The sequence below is a fragment of the Oncorhynchus kisutch genome, linkage group LG29 (genome assembly GCF_002021735.2).
Source record: "Oncorhynchus kisutch isolate 150728-3 linkage group LG29, Okis_V2, whole genome shotgun sequence".
Taxonomy (NCBI): domain Eukaryota; kingdom Metazoa; phylum Chordata; class Actinopteri; order Salmoniformes; family Salmonidae; genus Oncorhynchus; species Oncorhynchus kisutch.
The window spans coordinates 4,437,510-4,459,791 of record NC_034202.2 but is presented as its reverse complement, the minus strand read 5'-3'; the positions used below and the strand labels follow the sequence as shown (position 1 = coordinate 4,459,791).

General features: G+C 43.2%; 1 protein-coding gene across 4 annotated transcripts in view; it reads right to left on the bottom strand.

Moving 5' to 3' along the window:
- Nucleotides 1-18,939, bottom strand: part of LOC109873776 (2-oxoglutarate dehydrogenase, mitochondrial) — a 56,622-nt gene extending 37,683 nt beyond the window's left edge. For 2 of the 4 annotated variants that reach the window (XM_020465480.2, XM_031809114.1), the window contains exons 1-2: nucleotides 18,784-18,938; nucleotides 13,095-13,640 (exon numbers count right to left, since the gene is read on the bottom strand). In XM_020465480.2, coding sequence (XP_020321069.1) covers nucleotides 13,095-13,328 — 234 coding nt within the window. In that variant the 5' untranslated portion in view covers nucleotides 13,329-13,640; nucleotides 18,784-18,938. Of the gene's footprint in view, nucleotides 1-13,094; nucleotides 13,641-18,783 lie in introns of all 4 variants that reach the window. The other 2 variants (XM_031809116.1, XM_020465482.2) reach the window with 2 other exon arrangements.
- Between the last annotated feature and the right edge of the window lie 3,343 nt (nucleotides 18,940-22,282).

The following is a 22,282-nucleotide window of genomic DNA, read 5'->3' as shown; positions in this document are numbered from 1 at the left end:
TGTGCTTTTTTGGATGTACAATTTTGCCTGACAATGGTGAACAATTGAGCGAGAGAGGCGCAGGTTCAGTCAAATCTACGATGACGCAGCGCGCATCTCAAGTTCACCCAGAGGCCCAGCACAAGGAGACCCTCGCATATACTACCAACAACTCCACAGCAATATTCTGGACAACATTCTTTGCCAGATACGAAACAGGTTTCAAGACCACGAAAAATGTATGTTTTTCTCCCTCCTGGACCCCCAGCACTTTCAGACCTACCGGAAACAATTCCCGCAAACAGCCTTCTCCAGCTTAACAGAGAGTCACGGAACGCTGTTTGACCTATCCAAGCTAAAAACAGAACTGACTGTAATGTATGCTATGACTGATTTAAGGGAAAAGTCCCTCTGATCTCCTTGATTTCCTTAAGCAGAAAAATGTGAATGAGGACATGGGGCAACTTTACACATTGGCATGTGTGACAGTGACTATCCCTGTGTCCACGGCTTCTGTCGAGCGGTCATTCTCGGCCTTAAAACGAATCAAAACGTATTCCAGAAATGCTACTGGACAGACTCGGCTGTCAGCATTAGCCTCCATGGCGATAGAAAAGGACTTATTGATGGAACTAAAACGCACAGATAGACTGCACAACAGTCATTGAAGTCTTCTTCAGGAAAGAAAGGAGGAAGGATTTTGTGTTCAAATAATCAGTCTTTGGTGAGTAGGCATACAATGCATTTTAATTTTTTTATTAAATGTGTATGTATTGTGGAAGGACCACCAGAGGGAAGGCTGGGCTCATGGATAGTAGCCCAACAAGGCATGGGAGACAAGGTAACCAGAGGCAATTAAGCACAGCTGATGGTACTAATGACATACTCTCCTTCCCCTATAAGACAGAGAATGGAACCAGCAGAGGAAGAGGGGAAAACTATCTCTGGACGATGGCCACCGAGAGAGAGGAGCTATCCAGGAAGAACCACTAAGACGGTGACAATCCCGTGACTTTTGTTGTAGTTTAAAGATAATCGTATTGTGTTCCTGTTTCATCTGGAGAAGAAGATGTATGTTTTTCCTTGGAAGATTTTCATTGATTATGTTGGAGTGTCTGTGTTGACCAAATGCCCTCAATAGAGAACTGTGTTCAATCAAGAAAACCTACTCCTGACTCGTTTATTCCACCTTCCCGCTTTAGAGTGACACCCAATTACTTGGTCCGCTCACAGTATGTTTCGCATTTTATTTTGTTAATATTAAATAGCCTATACATTAACAAAATAAAATGGCAAATAGCCTATGTTGCAAATTATTTGTTTTCTTTTATTTTCAGTGAATAGTTGTGTCTTTATCATCAGGGTGAAACTGCTTTGGGTGTGACAATGCGCTGTTTAGTGAACACACGGTATTTTTGGGGGGGGGGACTTAAAGCTCAAAGTTTGTGGACCAGAAATGGATAGAAGAAGAATATTAATATAACTCTGTTGCACTCGACTATGTTCTTGCCTATTAGTTGAACTGTACTGTATTGTACTCTTCCCCTGCAATTCTCTGAATAAAAATATCAATTTCAAGGTGACGCAACACCTGGTTATACTGCATTTCTGTCTAAATGTATAGTGTCTAGAGCCATGGCATCATAATGATGGTAATAAGAGGTGGTTTAATTTGGGTGGGGCTGTGTAGGACCTCACTGAAGGCCCAGGCCCACAGCACGCCACTGCGTGGATGTGCCTTGCTCCTCTCTATCCACCCAGCCCGTCCTCCTTCCTGTCACCTTCCCGGACTATCCTGGACCCCCACTGAGTCCTGCCCTAATGGCCTCACGTACTGCAGGTAATTTCCTAGACCGGTCAGTGGCCTGATCATTTCGCATTCCTCTAGTCCCTTTACAACCCTCTATCCCAGTTCATGCGCTAGACAACCGTCCCCTAGGAACAGGACTGGTGTGCCAGATCACGATTCCCATTTACCTCACAACCACCATGAATGCATCACTTTCCTCATCTTAGACTCTCCTGCACACCCCGTAGTTTTAGGTTTCTGCTGGTTACAGTTGCATAATATCGTGGACAGAGAGGAGGTTGTTGGGTTGGTCGCAGGAGTGTCAGGGGAGATGTCTATCTGTGCATCCTCAGTGGAAAGTCCAAACCAGGCCACCCACATCTCTATCCCGGAGGAATCCCAGGACCTACAGGTGGCTTTTTTGAAGACTCGTGCCACGTGCCTGCCCCCTCATCGCCCATGGGACTGCACTATCGACCTACTGCCTGGTACTACCCTCCCGCAAGGGCACATCTACCCTCTCTCGTATGCAGAGACCGAAGCCATGGTCTACGTCCAGCAGGTGCTGGCCCAAGGATTCCTCCATCTGTCCACCTCTCCTGCCTCTTCCAGCTTCTTTTTCATGAAGAAGAAGGATGGAGGTCTCCGCCCCTGTATCAATTACAGAACACTGAATAAGACAACTGTTAAATTCAGTTATCCCCTGCCTCTCATACCCACTGTGATCAAACAGATGCACGGTGCTCAGTACTTTACCAGATTGGATTTACGCAGTGCCTACAACCTGGTGCGCATCAGAGAGGGGGATGAATGGAAGACAGTCTTCAGCACCAGCACCGGGCACTACCAATACAGGCTAATGCCCTATGGCCTGACAAATGCACCCTCAGTGTTTCAGTCCTTCATTAACGAGGTGTTTAGAGACATGTTGGGTCGCTGTATAATGATGTACATAGATAACATCTTGGTTTACTCCACTACACGCGAGCAACATGTCTCTCATGTCAGGTCTGTTTTGGATAGGCTGATAGGGCATCACCTGTACACCAAGGCGGAGAAGTGCCTATTCTTCCAGCAGGCTTCCTGGGCTATCAGATATCCACCGTGGAAGTGGAGATGGAAGAGCAGAGGGTCAGTGCAGTACGGTCGTGGCCTGTTTGTTCAATCCAACATAAAGGCAGTGCAGAGCTTCATAGGTTTTGCCAACTATTCCAGGCGCTTCATTAGGGGTATCAGCACAGTGGTGGCCCCTCTCACCTCCCTCTTGATAGGTAGGTCCTAGACAGCTGCGCTGGGCTGAGGAGGCCAACGAAGCCTTCTGTGCGCTCAAGGAACATTTTACAAACTCACCTGTTCTGGCTCATCCTGACCAATCTTTTCCCCTCATCGTGGACGTGGACACCTGAGAGGTTGGAGTAGCGGCTATTCTCTCCCAACGCACTGGATCGCAGCCTAAACTCCATCCATGCACCTTCTACTCACGGAAGCTGTCTCCTACGGAGTGGAATTACGACCTGGGGGATCGTGAGTTGCTGGCTGTCAAGAAGGCGCTGGAAAACATGGTGGCAAATGGCTGGAGGGTGTTCAACACCCATTCCTTGTTAAGACGTACCACCGGAACCTAAAGTATATTCGAGCAGCGAAGAGGCTGAACCCGCGTCAGGTCAGGTGGGCCCTATACTTCTTCAGGTTTGAATTTACCCTCTCCTACCAGTCGGAGCACAGTGGTACATTCTAAGAATGTCAAGGTCGATGCGTTGTCCGGAGTGCATGACAGAGGATCAGAGGGAGAAAGTGACACCCTGTCGTGGAGCTCTCACCTGCCCACTGTCCCGAGAGGCATATCTACGTGCCCTCTGATGTGCAGGACCATCTCCTCGCCTGGGAACATGCAGCACCTGTGTCGGGGCACCCGGGTATAGCCCATACAATCATCTGTCTCTCCACCAAGTACTGGTGGCCCACCTTAGCCCAGGACATCCGGGTTTACGTCTCTTCTTGCTCCACCTGCACTCAGAGAAAGACACCGAGACACCTTCCCTATGGAAAACTCCACCCGCTGTCTGTTCCACAATGATCCTGATCCCATCTCTCCATGGTCTATGTCACAGATCTTCTCCCCTCAGAGGGGCACATCACCATCCTGGTCGTGGTGGACTGGTTTTCCGAAGCCTGTCGTTTGATTCCTCTGCCTGGTCTCCCTAAGGCCATGCAGACTGCGGTCTCTTCTGACACTACGGGATCCCAGAGAACATTGTGTCTGACCGTGATCCTCAGTTCACCTCCCGTGTCTGGAAGGCCTTCATGGAATGACTGGGTGTCATGGTCAGGCTCACCTCCTGGTATTGTCCCCAATCAAATGGGCAGGTAGAAAGGATAAATCAGGAACTGGGTAGGTACCTTCGTAGTTACTGTCAGGACCGGCCGGGGGAGTCGGCTGCGTTCCTGCCTTGGGAAGAATATGCACCAAACTCCCTCCGCCACTCCTCCACTAACCTCACACCCTTTCAGTGTGTTCTAGGCTATCAGCCGGCCCTGGCACCAGAGTCAGCTCGAGGCTCATGCGGTGGACAATTGGTTCCGGCGCGCCGAGGAGGTATGGAACACAGCGCACACCATTCTCCAGCGCGTCCTCCTCCAGGAGACGGAGCAGGCTGATCGTCACCGCAAATTCTACGATAAGGGTCAGTTGTATACAGTGACAGGGAAAACAGGGTTCATATCCCTCTTTTTACTATTCTCTAAAGGCTACAAGTCACTCACTCCACTCTGGTCTTTCACCCCAGTGACAGGGTCTGGCTTTCTACGAAGGATTTTCCCCTCCGCCTGCCCTGCCGGGGCCGTTCAATAACCTGAGGAGAGTCAATGAGGTGACGTACAGATTTCAGCTCCCTGTCAATTACCGTATCCCACCCTCATTTCATGGATCTATCCTCAGGCCGGTGGCAGCTGGTCCCTTGGGTAGTGCTGGACCTCACAATGCACCTCCTCTCCCTTGGACGTTGAGGGGACCCCGGCGTTCTCCGTCTGCAGTCTGTTGGACTCACGGCGTCATGGAGGTCTCTCCAGTACCTGGGAGACTGGGAGGAGTACGGTCCCGAAGAGCGGGCTGGGTTCTGGCGCGTGACATCCTGGACCATTCTCTCATTCAGGCCGTCCACAGGCGTCGTCCCGGCTGACCCGCACTGCGTCTCCCGGGACGTCCCCAAGCTGCTAGCTGCTTCCGAACCTGCTGCTGGCAAACGCCCTTCACTCATCAACCCCGGACTTGTCTCATCACCATTAGACACCGGGTTCCAATCCCCACTATCACTGTATATATACACTCACTGTCATTTGTCTTTGTCGGTCATTGTAAATGCTGCTTGTTTTCCTGAGAGGAATCTCTCCTACTATTTCCTGAGCACTTTATTATGTTGCACTTTGGAATTTGTCCTGCTTTTTGAATATATAGTGCTTTAATAAGTTCAGTAGTTCTAAACCTGCGACTACCTCCTGCCTACTCCTCTCTACACTTGTGACAAATACTTTGCAATAACATGAACAGTAACATTAAGTGAACAGTAGTTTCTAGGGCTTGGTTTTTAGGTCGGTAAGCCATGTTAAGCATTGGTTAAACAGAGCAGGAGCATGCTTCAAAAGTGGGCCAGCTAGGATGCTTTAGCTGGCTAAATACTGGGATGCAGTAACACACACCATTTCATAATCAGGGTTCTGGGATATATAAACTAGAACAAACTGTTAGAACAGCTGTATCACACACACAGTCAAACACATAGGATGTATGCAGGCACGTACGCACACACACATACAAATTATGAAAAATTGATTGGAATTGATTTGACATGCATGTAGGCATGTACAACCACACACACACATATACACAAATACATGTAAAAACACAGACAGACAGACAGATATTCAATGATGATGACACACACAGGTATTGAGTTGGTTCATTGGTGAGGCTTCCAGGCTCTGACTCGGCATATTGAGTAAGACTGGGTCAACCATGTGGTCAACGACACACATACACACACACACACACGTAACTGTTTCTAACCTGGGAGAAGTCTAATGAGCTTACAGGCTTTAGAGATTAGGCAGTTGTCACTGGAATACCACAGAGAAACCACAACGACTGCTAAACTTCAATGCAAATGTATGTATGTGTGTGTGTGGAAGGGGCTTGTGTGTACATGCATGCGTTTGCACATCTGCGTATGCCCCTATAGACCACACAATATTGCAACTCTCCGCACACACACACACAGACCATCAGCCACTAAATCAAATGTGATTGGCCGCGTACACATTTGTGCAGATGTTATCACGGTTGTAGCGAAGTGCTTGCGTTCCTAGCTCCAACAGTGCAGTAATACATGACAATACACACAAATCCCAAAAAATAAGTCCATTGTCTTTTGACAGCTACGTCATTCTAACACAACACGTTGCCATGAACTAATGTTCCTAATCAGAAACCTTCTTCTCTGGCCTCCCGACACTGAGAATAAATAACAACCTCACAAAACACATGGAACAAATCTGTTCTGGAATGACATCCTATTCACATATTCACAAGCTTTTTTTACATTTTACCTTTTAATAAACTAGGCAAGTCAGTTAAGAACAAATTCTTATTTACAATGACTGTCTACCCCGTCCAAACCCTAACCCGGACGATACTGGGCCAATTGTGCGCCCCCCTATGGGACTCCCAATCACGGCCGGTTGTGATACAGCCTGGAATCAAACCAGGGTCTGTATAGTGACGTCTCTAGCCCTGAGATGCAGTGCCTTAGACTGCTGTGCCACTCTGGATTTGTTAAGTCAACTTGTCTATAATTAGATACTATACATGCAGCTTCTCTGTCATTACTTGTTGCCCTAGTAGACTAAATAAACACTTGCTCACCAGAAATTATGTCACACATCGATAGAATGCTTCAATCTATTTGACATTGGTAAAGTTCTCTTTCATCTACTTCTCTCGAGCAGCAAATACATTTAGGGACAGGTGAGAAAATGCAATAACAAAACAAAGGGGAAAAATTTTCGGTTTGAATATCAAAACATCACCAGCATACAAACTTATTTTATGATGAATGTCACCAAATGAGCAGACCCTGTATAGCAGGTGTTACTCTGATGGCCTCCATAGCGAGCACAAATAGGAGAGGGGACAAAGAACATCCCTGTCTGGTACCTCTGTGTGTGGTGTAGCTTTTTGACCTTAGCCCATTAGTAAGGACAGTAGACTGAGGATTTCATAAAGTTGTCACCTAGACCGAATTTAGTTAGAGCAAAGAATAGGTAGGACCACTGCACACGGTCAAATGCTTTTTCAGCATCTTGGGAGAGCACAAGACCATCCACAGCACTTAGTTGGTAGGCTTGAATAACATTAAGAAGCCGACAGACATTATTACAAAAGTTACGGTCCTTAAAACTTCTTGTGACTCTCAAACCCGGATCTGGGAGCATAATCATCGCCTGACTCGAATTAGCATAACGCAACGGACATACATCTTCCTAGAAAATATTCCTATTCATGAAAATCACAAGTAAAATATATTGGAACACAGCTTAGCCTTTTGTTAATCACCCTGTCGTCTCAGATTTTCAAAATATGCTTTACAGCCAAAGCTTACACAAGCATTTGTGTAAGTTTATCATAGACTAGCATAGCATTATGCCTTGCTAGCAGCAGGCAACCTTGTCACGGAAATCAGAAAAGCAATCAAATTAAATCGTTTACCTTTGATGAACTTCGGAAGTTTTCACTCACGAGCCTCCCAGGTAGATAGCCAAAGTTCATTTTTCCCCAAAATATTATTTTTGTAGGCAAAACAGCTCCGTTTGTTCTTCACGTTTGGCTGAGAATTCGCCCGGAAATTGCAGTCACCACAATGCCGAAAAATATTCCAAATTAGCTCCATAATATCGACAGAAACATGGCAAACGTTGTTTAGAATCCATCCTCAATGTGTTTTTCTAATATCTATTCGATAATATATCCGTCGGGACAATTCGTTTTTCACTAGGACCGATTGGAGTAATGGTTACCTCTGTATTTTACGCGAGAATCTCTCTCGGAGCCACCATGTGACCACTTACACAATGTGGCCGCCTACGGCTATTCTTCAACATAAATGCGTAAAACTATGTCACAATGCTGTAGATACCTTGGGGAATATGTAGAAAGCATAAGCTCGTTGATGGTACATTCACAGCCAAATAGGGAGTCATTGGAACGCAGATCTTTCAAAACCTGGGGCACTTCCGGATTGGATTTTTCTCAGGCTTTCGCCTGCAACATCAGTTCTGTTATACTCACAGACAATATCTTTACAGTTTTGGAAACGTTAGAGTGTTTTCTATCGAAAGCTGTCAATTATATGCATATTCTAGCATCTTTTCCTGACAAAATATCCCGTCTAAAACGGGAACGTTTTTTTTTCTCCAAAAATGAAAATACTGCCTAGTACCAACAGGTTTTAATGAAGCCAGTGTGGTCTCATTTCACAATTAGTGGCAATAAGTCATCTAGTCATGTGGGAAGGATTTTAAAAAGCAATTTTCTATCCACGTTCAGAAGAGCAATAGGTTTGTATGAGGAACAAGACTCTGGGCATTTTCCCTTTTTGAGAATAAGTGATAAGTTAGCTTCCCTCAGTGTTTGAGGGATGCAGTCATTTGAAAATGAGTGGTTAAACATATCAAGCAATGGCTCAAGGATCAGGCCGTGGAATTCTTATAGAACTCACTACAAAACCTGTCTGGTCCTGGGACCCTACCATTTTGCCGTTTCTCAATTGCAAACATGATCTCTTCCTTGGTAATAGGGGCATTAAGGAGATACCTCTGTTCTTTGGAAATAGTTGGGAGCTCAATCTTAGAAAATAAGTCCTCCATTAGTTTGGGTCCATCATTTGTCACTTCTGAGGCATAAATATTTGAATAAAATGTCTTAAATTGCTCATTTATCCATTTAAATGGTTGCCATCAGAATCAGTAATAGTAGCAATTGACTGAGAGTCTGCTCTCTTTTTAGCTACACCAAATATTTTCCATGTTTATCACCATGTTCATAAAGCTTTTGCCTGACAAATCTAATTTTCTTTTTAGCATCCTGTGTTAGGAGATCAATGTTGATCTAAAGACTGATATTTCCTTTAATAGGGCAGGAGTGGAAATGTTTATGTAGTCTTCTCTTTAGTTGCCAATTCACCATCTAATGTTTTTTTGCTTTTCACGGTTTTTCCACCTCTTAGTGGCTGAGTATGACATCATCAGACCCCTGGCATACCCTTTACAGATTTCTCAAAAGAGCGAGTGGTTATCTGTTGATTGAGAGTTAATAGAAAAAAAATGCTTTAAACTGTAATAAATGTGATGTAAATGTATGGTCTTTAAGAATGTGTCACACCCTGACCATAGTTTGCTTCACTGTGTGTTTGTGGGTGATTGTTCCTGTCTTGTTCCTGTCTTTGTGTTTGCACCAGATGGGACTGTTTTAGGTTCTCACGTTTGTTGTTTTTGTTAGTTCTCATGTGTAGTGTCTTTATAAATTAAAGGACATGAATAACCACCACGCTGCATTTTGGTCCGCCTCTACTTCACCTAAAGAAAGCCGTTGCAGAATGGTTGTATTCAATCTACAATGTCTTGATGGATTAAGTGACCCTTTGAGTTTTATGTCCAGGATCACCTCAGCTTGATCAGAAATGACTATGCTTCCTATCCTAGCAGATAAAACAGTCTGCAAAGACGTCCTGGGCATAAAACAGTAATCTATTCTAGTCTGACATCCATGAGGTGCAGAGTAAAAGGTGAACTCTCTGTTGGAGGGATGAAAGGTTCTCCAGACATCAGCATACCCCAGATCATCACAAATAGCTTTAAGCGACCTAGCTTGAGGAGAGGGTGAAGCTATGCTGCTGGGAAACTTGTCAATAAGTGGGTTCAAAAAACAATTAAAATCCGATCCCATCACTGCAGTGACTGAGTTTAATTCTGAGAAGTCTAGAAATACCTTAGTGAGGAAATCAGGGGGGTGAGCAGGGGGGAAGTAAATATTCATTATGGAAATGTTCTGCCCTTGTAAAGTACCTTAAATTATGACAAAACAACCGAAAGTATTTTTCACACAATTCAACACCTTAAGTGGGAGGTTATTTTTCATAAGAATTGCCACACCTCTACTTCTGGATGTAAACTGAGAAAAACACTTGACCAAACCCCCCTTGTTGCAATTTCAGATGCTCCTTATCATCCAAATAAGTTTCTTGCAACAGAGCAATATCAATAATTAATTTGTACTTTTTTCATTTTAATGGGGTTATGGCTCCCTCTAATGTTCCATGTACATAAACACAGTCTGTTACCTGCCATTGTATTTTGACAAGCCAATATGCAGACTGAATCCTACTGAAAAGATAGGGTGGTACCTTTCCCCATGGATTAAATTCTCCCCATTCTCACCGAGCCAAAACAAACTATATGAACCCTGAACCCGAACTATACCACAACAGAAAAAATAAACATGTCAAATCTCCAATGTAGACTCTTAAGTCTGCATAATCACCTCATCAAACACCTTGCGTCTTTGTACAACCGCCGTGGAGTTGAAGGATGAGACCCTTGGACCTTGGCGTTGAATACCGTCAGATCCGATGCATCTAGCCGCATCCATTACACGCTGCTTGTCGGTGAAGTTGTGGAACTTTATAGCCACTGGCCGTGGGCGCTGGTTGGGACCGAGTATCGATGTTTGAAAGCGATCGGCTCTATCCAGCTTCACACAACCAGCCTTAGTATCCATTTGTAGGTAGCCAGGAATCCATTCCTCAAAGAATTTAACTGAACGTGACCATTCAGAATTTTCCAAGAGTCCCACCACACGGATATTGCATCTGCGTCCTCGGTTATCCAAGTCATCAATGTGCTCTGCCATTTCACACACCTGTTTCTCAAGTGCCTTTATCCTAGTGTCCATTGATGTAGTTAAAGTTACCACAGTAGCAATTCTTCCTTCCGCCTCATCAACACGCTTGACAACCTTCTGTAGTTTGACTGAATGGCCTGCTATTGCCTCCAAGACCATTCCTATCTTGACATCGATCCCTTTAGTAATGTTATCAGTCATCTTTTGAATCACCAGATCCACAATTGTGTTAGCTATGCTAATGAGCTCTCTGAAATGCTGTGTTTTCTCTACGGCGTCATTTTATCCCCCCAGGTAATCCTTTCTAACGTGGCTATTTTGAAAGATATTACAAAGAACTGCATAAGTGTTTCTATGTTTTGAAATCAGTGGAATGCCCGGTGGAAGCAGAGTATGATAGCTAAGGAGATGGATACAATTCTGGAATTTTAATGCAAATAATGCGGAGGGAGTCAAAAAGAGAACACATAGAAGAAGACTGTTATTTAAAACACCTGTCTCCAGATTACATCTTCGAACTAAGGGCAACCATGGCATCTGTGAAAGAGAGGGAGAAGAATTCATCCATGTATCCACGGGTAAGAAAGTCTATAAGCTATATATCATATATTGTACACTTCTAATTTTGTCAGAAAGTTGTTCTCGTTGTACTGTTAGCTAGCTAGCTAACGTTAGCTGACTGACTCGCTAGCTAACGTTACGTGTATGATCTGTGTAGTAATACTATTCATATCTCTGAGCCATTTGCATGGCTAGTTATTGCCTAATGTTAGCTAGCTAGCTAACGTTGAACGTGGCTAGTTGGTTAGTTTTAGCTACCAGCAGATTCATACAGGGTAGTAACGTTATGAGTTGGGATTATGGTTCATTGTTTAGCTAGCTGCATGTCTAAACAAAAATAGTCCACTATGCAAGTAACAATTTCACTGTACCGTTTACATCTTCTGTATCCTGTGTATGTGACAAATAAACAGACATGGTAATGTGAAGAAAAACATGACCTGCACCAAAGTCAAATTAGGATATAACGTTAGGCCAAAGTGACAGTTTCCAAGTTCTAAAATGTTCTGGTAGAATAACCTGCATTTATTTCGTCACACTCACAACCATAAGCAATTAGCTCGCCAATAACTTGCAAATAATGATCTTGTTGTGAGTTTATTTTCCTGTAATAACAAATACAAATTAGCTAAAGTTAAGATGTTGGCAGCTATATGATATGGTCATTATTTGTTTAGCACACTACCGTACTCACTCTGTACTCACATGGCCTCAAATTTGAATAATTAAAGAGATGGGTGGGACTAAGGCTTAAGAGCTCCAGAGTGGCGCAGTGGTCTAAAGAACTGCATCTTAGTGCAAGAGGTGTCACCACAGTCCCTGGTTCGATTCCAGGCTGTATAACATCTGGCCGTGATTGGGAGTCCCATAGGGCGGCGCACAATTGGCCCAGCGTCGTCTGAGTTTGGCCGGGTAGGCCATTGTAAATAATAATTTGTACTTAACTGACTTGCCTAGTTAAATAAAGGTTAAATTAAAAATGTAAAAAGAGGATGTGAATGATGCTGAATGGGTGTAGACAAAGAAGTGCTCTCTAGTAGGTGAAGTAAAACATTCAAGGGCCATTTTCCAAAAGTGAAATTACAAATTTATCAAAGCAGAATTACTTTTCCATTGTTCCTCAACTGTAGCGTATGATATACCATTTTCTAGTCTTTAATTTTATCCCATGTAAAAAACACCTAACAATCACCACACAACACATCTTTCCCAAACATTAGGCAAGTGTTCTGGCCTTCCCTTCTCCTTATTTTCAACTCTCGATTTCACAGCTTTTCTCTTATGGAATTAAACTCCTGCATTGTCTTTTTTTGCCTCAGTGGATCAAACTTTTCTGTCCAAGCTCCCAAAAGCATTTGGCAATTGCTGTGTATTTGGCTTGTGTACAGTTAGGGCCCTAAAGCTTAGGCTTACGCACCAACGTCAGATATTTTTTTTAAAGAAAAACCTAAATGTCTATAAAAAATAGATAAAAAAAACTAAAAGCCTATAGATATTAATTGCACAAGAATGATACATTTATGGATTTTTAATGCATTATTTTCTCTTTATTCAAAACCGCCCACACAATATTTCTTGACCCTAAACCCGCTCACCCCGCGGATATAACCGCAGGTATTGCGAGTTGAGTCAACCAACGCATCACTAGTGTGTATCCGCTCATGTGTGTTTGCCCTGAGAAAAGGTTATTGATCGTGGTGTTTGCATAACTCGTCTCACTGCACTTTGAACATAAAGAGGCCATAGTCCTGGGAAGCAACTCCATGCGCACGAGCACACGCGCGCACACACACACACACACACACAGTCTCCTACCTTGTGTACACTCCTAGGGTTCTCCAGCCACGCGTAGTACATCTCTTCCACATAATTAGAACTAGTCCCATTCAGAAAAGGCTCGGCCGACACCGACGCAGTGTAACTCCTCATTGGCTGAAACGTCCTCAAAGCCCCTCCCACAGCTGCCAACCTGGCCTGTGTTTGGCTCTTGGCTGTCTGGGGGGCCGCGATAGGCCGTAGCCTAACAACCGTAGTCCTTAAGCGGTGCATGGTAGCCTATAAGCAGTGGCTCCTCTCGCTAATCCTGGAAGTAGATCAAAAACACCTGTCGCCAGGAAACGCCAGGATTAGGAGGAAGTTATCCTCTAGATGCTGATTTCAGTTCAGTTGTGTGCTTCCCTCCTGAGATTAAGATTGAGATTGGAGGAGGGGCAGCTGATCCTGGATCTGGGGCCTACAGGAAACTTCTTCCAGGAGCCACACAGAGTACAGGGTGTCCTCTCTCTACTGCTTCTTTCTTTTAATCTCTCTCACTCGTTGTCTCAGGGGGGTTTTGGTCCAGTCCTGTAAATATTCCTCAGGCTGTGTAGAGAGAGATTACATAATCAGACAGACACACGGGCATACTTCCCAGTTCCCACTGACCCAGCCTGTGCTGTGGGCACATATAACACATTTATGAAATGGGCTGGATCATATATCATTATTTATGTATTTAGACCAGGCTGCCTAAATGGCAAATAAGAGTCTGCTAAAAAAAAAGACCGTAGTCACATTCACACTTACAGCCACACACTCCTCCACGTATACACACACACACAAGTAGACCTACGCACACACACACACACACACTAGAGGTCGGCCGATTAATCGGAATGGCCGATTAATTAGGGCCGACAATCGGAAATTGTTATGAAAATCTGTATTTTTGGGGGCCGATTCTTTTTTTTGTATATATCATTTTTATACCTTTATTTAACTAGGCAAGTCAGTTAAGAACACATTCTTATTTTCAATGACGGCCTAGGAACAGTGGGTGTTCAGAGGCAGAACGACAGATTTGTACCTTGTCAGCTCGGGGGATCCAATCTTGCAACATTACAGTTAACTAGTCCAACGCAATAACGACCTGCCTCTCTCTCGTTGCACTCCACAAGGAGACTGCCTGTTACACGAATGCAGTAAGCCAAGGTAAGTTGCAAGGTAGCATTAAACTTATCTTATAAAAAACAATCAATCATAATCACTAGTTAACTACACATGGCTGATGATATTACTAGATATTATCTAGTGTGTCCTGCGTTGCATATAACCTGACTGAGCATACAAGCATACAAGTATCTAAGTATCTGACTGAGCGGTGGTAGGCAGAAGCAGGCGCGTAAACATTCATTCAAACAGCACTTTCGTGCGTTTTGCTAGCAGCTCTTCGTTGTGAATCAAGCATTGCGCTGTTTATGACTTCAAGCCTATCAACTCCCGAGATGAGGCTGGTGTAACCGAAGTGAAATGGCTATCTAGTTAGCGCGTGCTAATAGCGTTTCAAACGTCACTCGCTCGGAGCCTTCTAGTAGCCGTTCCCCTTGCTCTGCATGGGTAATGCTGCTTCGATGGTGGCTGTTGTCGTTGTGTTGCTGGTTCGAGCCCAGGGAGGAGCGAGGAGAGGGACGGAAGCTATACTGTTACACTGGCAATACTAAAATGGTATAAAGGGGAATAGTCCTATAATTCCTATAATAACTACAACCAGACTGGAAGTGTCACGTTCTGACCTTAGTTATTTTATTATGTCTTTGTTCGTTTTCGTTTCGTTTTTCTATGTTGTGTTTTGCGTTTGGCCTGGTATGGTTCTCAATCAGAGGCTGGTGTCGTTAGTTGAATCTTACTTAGGTAGCCTTTTCCCACCTGTGTTTCGTGGGTGATTATTTTCTGTCTTTGTGTATGTCACCAGACAGGACTGTTTCGTTTCGTATCATTCTCGTTGTTATTTTTGTTTTAGTATTCTGAGTTGAATAAATATCGTCATGAACACGTACCACGCTGCGCTTTGGTCCGATCCTCGTCAGAAGAAGAGGACGAGCGTTACAGGAAGCTTCAAAAGGAGGGTGGTGCTTGGAATAATTGTTCTTCCTCTGTCAATCATGGTTACCTGCAAGGAAACACGTGCAGTCATCATTGCTTTGCGCAAAAAGGGCTTCACAGGCAAGAATATTGCTGCAAGTAAGATTGCTTCTAAATCAACCATTTATCGGATAATCAGGAACTTCAAGTAGAGCGGTTCAATTGTTGTGAAGAAGGATTCAGGGCGCCCAAGAAAGTCCAACGAGCTCCTATAGTTGATTCAGCTGCAGGATCGAGGCACCACCAGTACAGAGCTTGCTCAGGAATGGCAGCAGGCAGGTGTGAGTGCATCTGCACACACAGTGAGGCGAAGACTTTTGAAGGATGGCCTGGTGTCAAGAAGGGCAGCAAGGAAGCCACTTCTCTCCAGGAAAAACATCAGGGACAGACTGATATTCTGCAAAAGGTACAGGGATTGGACTTGTGTGGAATGGGGTAAAGTCATTTCCTCTGATGAATCCCCTTTCCGATTGTTTGGGGCATCAGGAAAAATGCTTGTCTGGAGAAGACAAGGTGAGCGCTACCATCAGTCCTGTGTCATACCAACAGTAAAGCATCCTGTGGCCATTGCTGTGGGGTTGCTTCTCAGCCAAGGGAGTGGGCTCACTCACAATTTTGCCTAAGAACACAAAGAATGGTACCAACACATCCTCCGAGAGCAACTTTTCCCACCATCCAGGAACAGTTTGGTGACGAACAATGCCTTTTCCAGCATGATGGAGCACCTTGCCATAACTTCTTGCGTCGAGCCATCCCGGATCCGGGATCATGACTACAGCCTCAAGCCCATTACCATAACACAACGTTAACTATTCATGAAAATCGCAAATGAAATGAAATAAATATGAGATTTTCAAAATATGCTTCTCAACCATAGCAAAACAAGCATTTGTGTAACAGTATTGATAGCTAGCGTAGCATTTAGCGTTAGCATTCAGCAGGCAACATTTTCACAAAAACCAGAAAAGCATTCAAATAAAATAATTAACCTTTGAAGAACTTCGGATGTTTTCAATGAGGAGACTCTCAGATAGCAAATGTTCATCAAATGTTTTTCCTGAAAGATTATTTGTTTAGGAGAAATCGCTCCGTTTGGTGCGTCACGTTTGGCTACCAAAAAAAACGAAAATTCAGTCATCAAAACGCCAAACTTTTTTCCAAATTAACTCCATAATATCGACTGAAACATGGCAAACGTTGTTTAGAATCAATCCTCAAGGTGTTTTTCACATATCTCTTCGATGATATATCGTTCGTGGAAGTGTGCTTTCTCCTCTGAATCCCATGGGAAAATGCCTGCAGCTGAAGATTACGCACCAATTTAGACAAAGGACACCGGGCGGACACCAGGTAAATGTAGTCTCTTATGGCCAATCTTCCAATGATATGCCTACAAATACGTCACAATGCTGCAGACACCTTGGGAAAAAGGCAGAAAGCTTAGGCTCGATCATGGCACATTCACAGCCATATAAGGAGACAATGGAAAACAGAGCCTCAAAAATTCTGCTCATTTCCTGTTTGAAGTTTCATCTTGGTTTCGCCTGTAGCATGAGTTCTGTGGCACTCACAGATAATATCTTTGCAGTTTTGGAAACGTCAGAGTGTTTTCTTTCCAAAGCTGTCAATTCCATGCATAGTCGAGCATCTTTTCGTGACAAAATATTGCGCTTAAAACGGGCACGTTTTTTTATCCATAAATTAAAAGAGCGCCCCCTATATCCAAGAAGATAAGGCAAAAGTGATAACTAAGTGGCTCGGGGAACAAAACATTGATATTTTGGGTCCATGGCCAGGAAACTCCCCAGACCTTAATCCCATTGAGAACTTGTGGTCAATCATCAAGAGGCAGGTGGACAAACAAAACCCCATAAATTCTGACAAACTCCAAGCATTGACTATGCAAGAATGGGCTGCCATCAGTCAGGATGTGGCCCAGAAGTTAATTGACAGCATGCCAGGGCGGATTGCAGAGGTCTTGAAAAATAAGGGTCAACACTGCAAATATTGACTCTACATCAACTTCACGTAATTGTCAATAAAAGCCTTTGAAACTGCCTCCAGAGGCATGCGGAGGCCAAATCAAGCTCTGTGCACCTCCCAAATGTTGAAACAATGCAGAGGGCTTCGTATAGTTCCGCATTGGCATGATTGGTTTACTGTAGGTGGGGGCGGTCTGTCCTGTATAAACACAAACTCACTTCCTTGACAACTTCCTTCACAACAGCTCTGCTCTGCAAGAAGTATGAATGCCCTGACTTCTGCAGAGGCTGCATTGCAATAAATGCTCTATGGCCAATACAGAATACTTTTATGCCCAATGTCCACCAGATGTATATGCATTATGTCTTGCCCACATTTTCCGTACTTAACACACATGTGCTTTGCTTTTCAACTAGCTAAAAGGGGACCGAGTAGCACAGAGGTCTAAGGCACTGCATCACAGTGCTAGAGGCGTCACTACAGACCCGGGTTCGATCCCGGGCTGTATCACAACCGGCCGGGATCGGGAGTCCCATAGGGCGGGGCACAGTTGGCCCAGCGTCATCCAGGTTAAGGGAGGGTTTGATCCGGGGTAGGCCATCATTGTAAATAAGAATTTGTTCTTAACTGACTTACCTCGTTAATTAAATACAATTCAAATATAAAGCTAGTTTGTGTGTGTGTGTACACACTTCTGTTTGGACCACTGCACTGTAAATAAACACGTTGAAAATATATTAAACAAAACTAAAAGCAGGCCTACTGTATGACAGTCTTTCATGTTGTGAGGTATTGGCTTCTAGTCTACAATAGGGTAGGTCCATATGTTTTTTTGGAGCACACACACACACACAAATCCGTACCATAGACAGCCAGCCACATGTTATTTCGCAACATTGATTGGCCTAAATTGTTTTTGTTTAAGTTTGTTTTAACTATATTAGACTAAGTGTATATCCTTGTTGATTGAATAATGTTTTAATGTTTAAGTTGAAATTGTGCTGGAAAGGTAGTGCTCCTGTCTCTGTGGTTCTAAATCAGTAGTTGTCAGAAACATTAACTTGCTTGACCATGCTGCAGGTCATATAAGTGTTTGTTACATGCAATATTTGCTTTGGACCTCACCAGACAGATGTTGTTCTCCGGTTTTGGGATGAAACAAACATATGTGGGGTTGAATTTATTCCACCACTGTGTGACTGTTGTATTTTTGTTGTGTCTGCCAATTGTATATCACTGTGGCATATGAACGAATGGGTTATAGAGCAAGCAACGCAATTATCACATAGGTTGTAATATGGCTTTTTTTACTGGCTTGGTTTCCCCAGTGACGTTACCCACGCACCGCTACCCAACACGTGACCTTGCATTGCGCTTTGTGCGCGCATCATGTGTGTCAGCTACTGGTAGCCTATACTTGGCTGGAAAACATATAATTCCTGCTTATATATATATATATATAAATAAATAAAGGACCCGGTAAATGTATATATTTAGACAAATAAGAAAACTGCAATACCCACGAGTTCGACAACCTATAGACACGGTCTATCAAGCTATGACTGGCGCGTTTCTCTCAAATAACGCAATAATAATTTTAGAAAGCGCCTACTGTACTTACTTTGCGCGACTTCGAGGATTTTCGTAGGCTACTAGCTTTTAACTTGCTTGCCTTCTGAGACTGTTCTCGCCGTGTGTCTCTTCTGTAAACTGGCTGGCAGGCTTTCTGATCGCACTGTCCGACTCAAGTGCTGCTATGCGTCACACTGTTACGTCATCCTTGTAGGAGAGGAGCGAGGTGCACACATTTTCTGCTTTCTTTATGTAAGAGATAAGGTACATGTGATCTACTTATTATTGGACAGTTCAAAGTCTAGTTTAGATTACATGTTGGTTGAGTTGTCAACTAACACGGATTCAACGTGAAATCATTCAAACAGGGTCTATCTGCCGACCACGTTTGCTACATGACCGCGTCACTTACTACCTGCCGCGCCCACTCTCATTAATGCTGTAAACTAGTTAGGACACCGGAACACAGTGTCCTTCGCCCCCGAATGCCGAGCACCGCTTTGGTAGCGTTATTTTAACGTTACGGTGAGGGTAATCACTATGCGGTGGTGGGTTGGCTACACTAGCTAGCTACTTCCTCGCTGTAACGGTAACAGAACTGCGGGAAAGCCGTGCTTGGAAGGCAGGGGTGAAGGACACTGTACACAAATATTTGTTTTGAATAAGCCAAGATGCACAGCCTGTTGTTTCCAATTTGAGCAAATTAATCATAGTGGGCAGAACAAGCACGAGTTTGCGAGATTCTATTGGAACGTTCTAATATGTATTTGCATATTCCCATTAGGGAACGCCTACTTTATGAAGCGCACGTTTGCAACAATTCGCTCTTACACCTATAAACAATGCAATGTTTGTAAACTTTGATAAAGGGTAAAGTCTACAAACGTAGTCCACTCTGTTCATAACATATTCCAGTTTAAGGAACAGAGAACTGTATTGAGATCAAATGTTTAATCGATGAGAAAATTAATAGAATGTCGGCCAAAATCCATCTAGCTCCATCTTCTCCCACTGCTGGCCCCTGGGCTTCCTATCATCACCATGGTGAGTGGAAACGCCAACCGGATGCTTCAGATGTATACATCCGGTGAAACATATTGCTAATTGTTCTATCTGTGGTGTACCTGTCCTAGCTATATAATATTGACACAGTTCCAGTGAAACTTTCTGCCTTTCATCGGCAGGTTCTCTTGTCATGGTCCTTAATTTATAAACACATTCTTTCTCCACACAGATATTATATATGGAATAATCGAGATATATTGTATAAAAATACTTCTTTGTTTTTAGAATATTGGTGCCGAAATAATATCCCTCACCTTGTGAGCCAACTGGTAAATGCAGAGGGTCTTTTACTCAGTTATAAAGGAATTCTTTACAAGGTCCCTGTAACACCTAAAGGTTTTGCAATTGTTTTAGATGTCATTCCCTCAGGTGTTGCTCTGTTATTCAGGAACGTGTCAAGACCTGACCCTCAGAGCCTACCTTCTATTGACCCTGTTGACTCATCAGTAGGAAAGATTTGTTTCTCTTTTGGTCCATTCAACAACAGAGCGATGCAAACCTTGTTTCAGCAGGATGTTGTATCTATACCTTATGTCATGCCTTATTGGAATGGATTTATTGATAATATCTGTTGGAAAAAGTTTGGATGTTGACACACACATACCTACTTGTTAACAAAATTTTCAGGAAGTTTCCTTTCAAATTATTCATAAATATTATCCCACTATATGAAGAAGTTTAAGGAAAACATCAACTCAAATTGCTCCTTTTGTAATGACCATCCAGAAACAGTGTTGCATCTTTTTTGGCATTGTATTAATGAAAGAGAACTGTGGCAAGACATCAGTAGATTTATAATTGAACACTTTTATGAAGGTTTAACACTAATGTGGAGAGATGTACTGCTTGGATTCTTTACCTACGATAGGAATAAGCTGAAACATTTTCATGTCATTAATTTCATTATTCTTTTGGACAAATTTCATATTCACAAATGTAAATTTACAAACAAAAAAACTAATTTTCTTACCCTAAAAAAAGAAATTGAAATGTATTTTAAGACAATTAAATACTCTACTAACAAAAAAGCTGTTCGAATTATACGTGTATGTACAGGCTAGACACTGCCGCAGGGTAACTACATAACGTTTTGCATTGTTGCCAAAAAGTTCAATTTTGGTTTCATCTGACCAGAGCACCTTCTTCCACATGTTTGGTGTGTCTCCCAGGTGGCTTGTGGCAAACTTTAAATGACACTTTTTATGGATATCTTTAAGAAATGGCTTTCTTCTTGCCACTCTTCCATAAAGGCCAGATTTGTGCAATATACGACTGATTGTTGTCCTATGGACAGAGTCTCCCACCTCAGCTGTAGATCTCTGCAGTTCATCCAGAGTGATCATGGGCCTCTTGGCTGCATCTCTGATCAGTCTTCTCCTTGTATGAGCTGAAAGTTTAGAGGGACGGCCAGGTCTTGGTAGATTTGCAGTGGTCTGATACTCCTTCCATTTCAATATTATCGCTTGCACAGTGCTCCTTGGGATGTTTAAAGCTTGGGAAATCTTTTTGTATCCAAATCCGGCTTTAAACTTCTTCACAACAGTATCTCGGACCTGCCTGGTGTGTTCCTTGTTCTTCATGATGCTCTCTGCGCTTTTAACGGACCTCTGAGACTATCACAGTGCAGGTGCATTTATACGGAGACTTGATTACACACAGGTGGATTGTATTTATCATTAGTCATTTAGGTCAACATTGGATCATTCAGAGATCCTCACTGAACTTCTGGAGAGAGTTTGCTGCACTGAAAGTAAAGGGGCTGAATAATTTTGCACGCCCAATTTTTCAGTTTTTGATTTGTTAAAAAAGTTTGAAATATCCAATAAATGTCGTTCCACTTCATGATTGTGTCCCACTTGTTGTTGATTCTTCACAAAAAAATACAGTTTTATATCTTTATGTTTGAGGCCTGAAATGTGGCAAAAGGTCGCAAAGTTCAAAGGGGCCGAATACTTTCGCAAGGCACTGTATGTCCCTTAAGGTCCTTGTGTAATGTGATATTGTACCCCCTAGCCCCGCCCCCAGCTCAATTGTCCATTGTATATAATCTAGATATCCTTGTGTTCCCTCATGTACTTTCTGTATTGATTTGTTGTTCATAAAAAAATAAAAGTACAATTTAAATAAATAAAAAACCTGTCCTAGCTAGCTGGCTAGCTAGCTACTTTCCACTGCCAGAAGGCAGTGCTTGGTAGGCGGGGGTGAAGGATACTGTCTACCGGTGTCTCCTAGCTAGCTAGCAGCCTGCAGATAGACATTGGGGGAAAAATGCCAAATTATCTTACTTTGAGGACTTTTTGCAAATCCAATCAGTTTTCCACGTTGAGTCAACGTAATTTCAGAATTTTTGCCCTGTGGGAGTGTATATTTGGGTACAATAAATGCAGAATCTAAAGGCTCAGAACAGTCAAAAACACGATTTCCTGTGTTTTGTATATATTTCCACAATATAAGGTTGGAATAATACTGTGAAATTTGGTGGG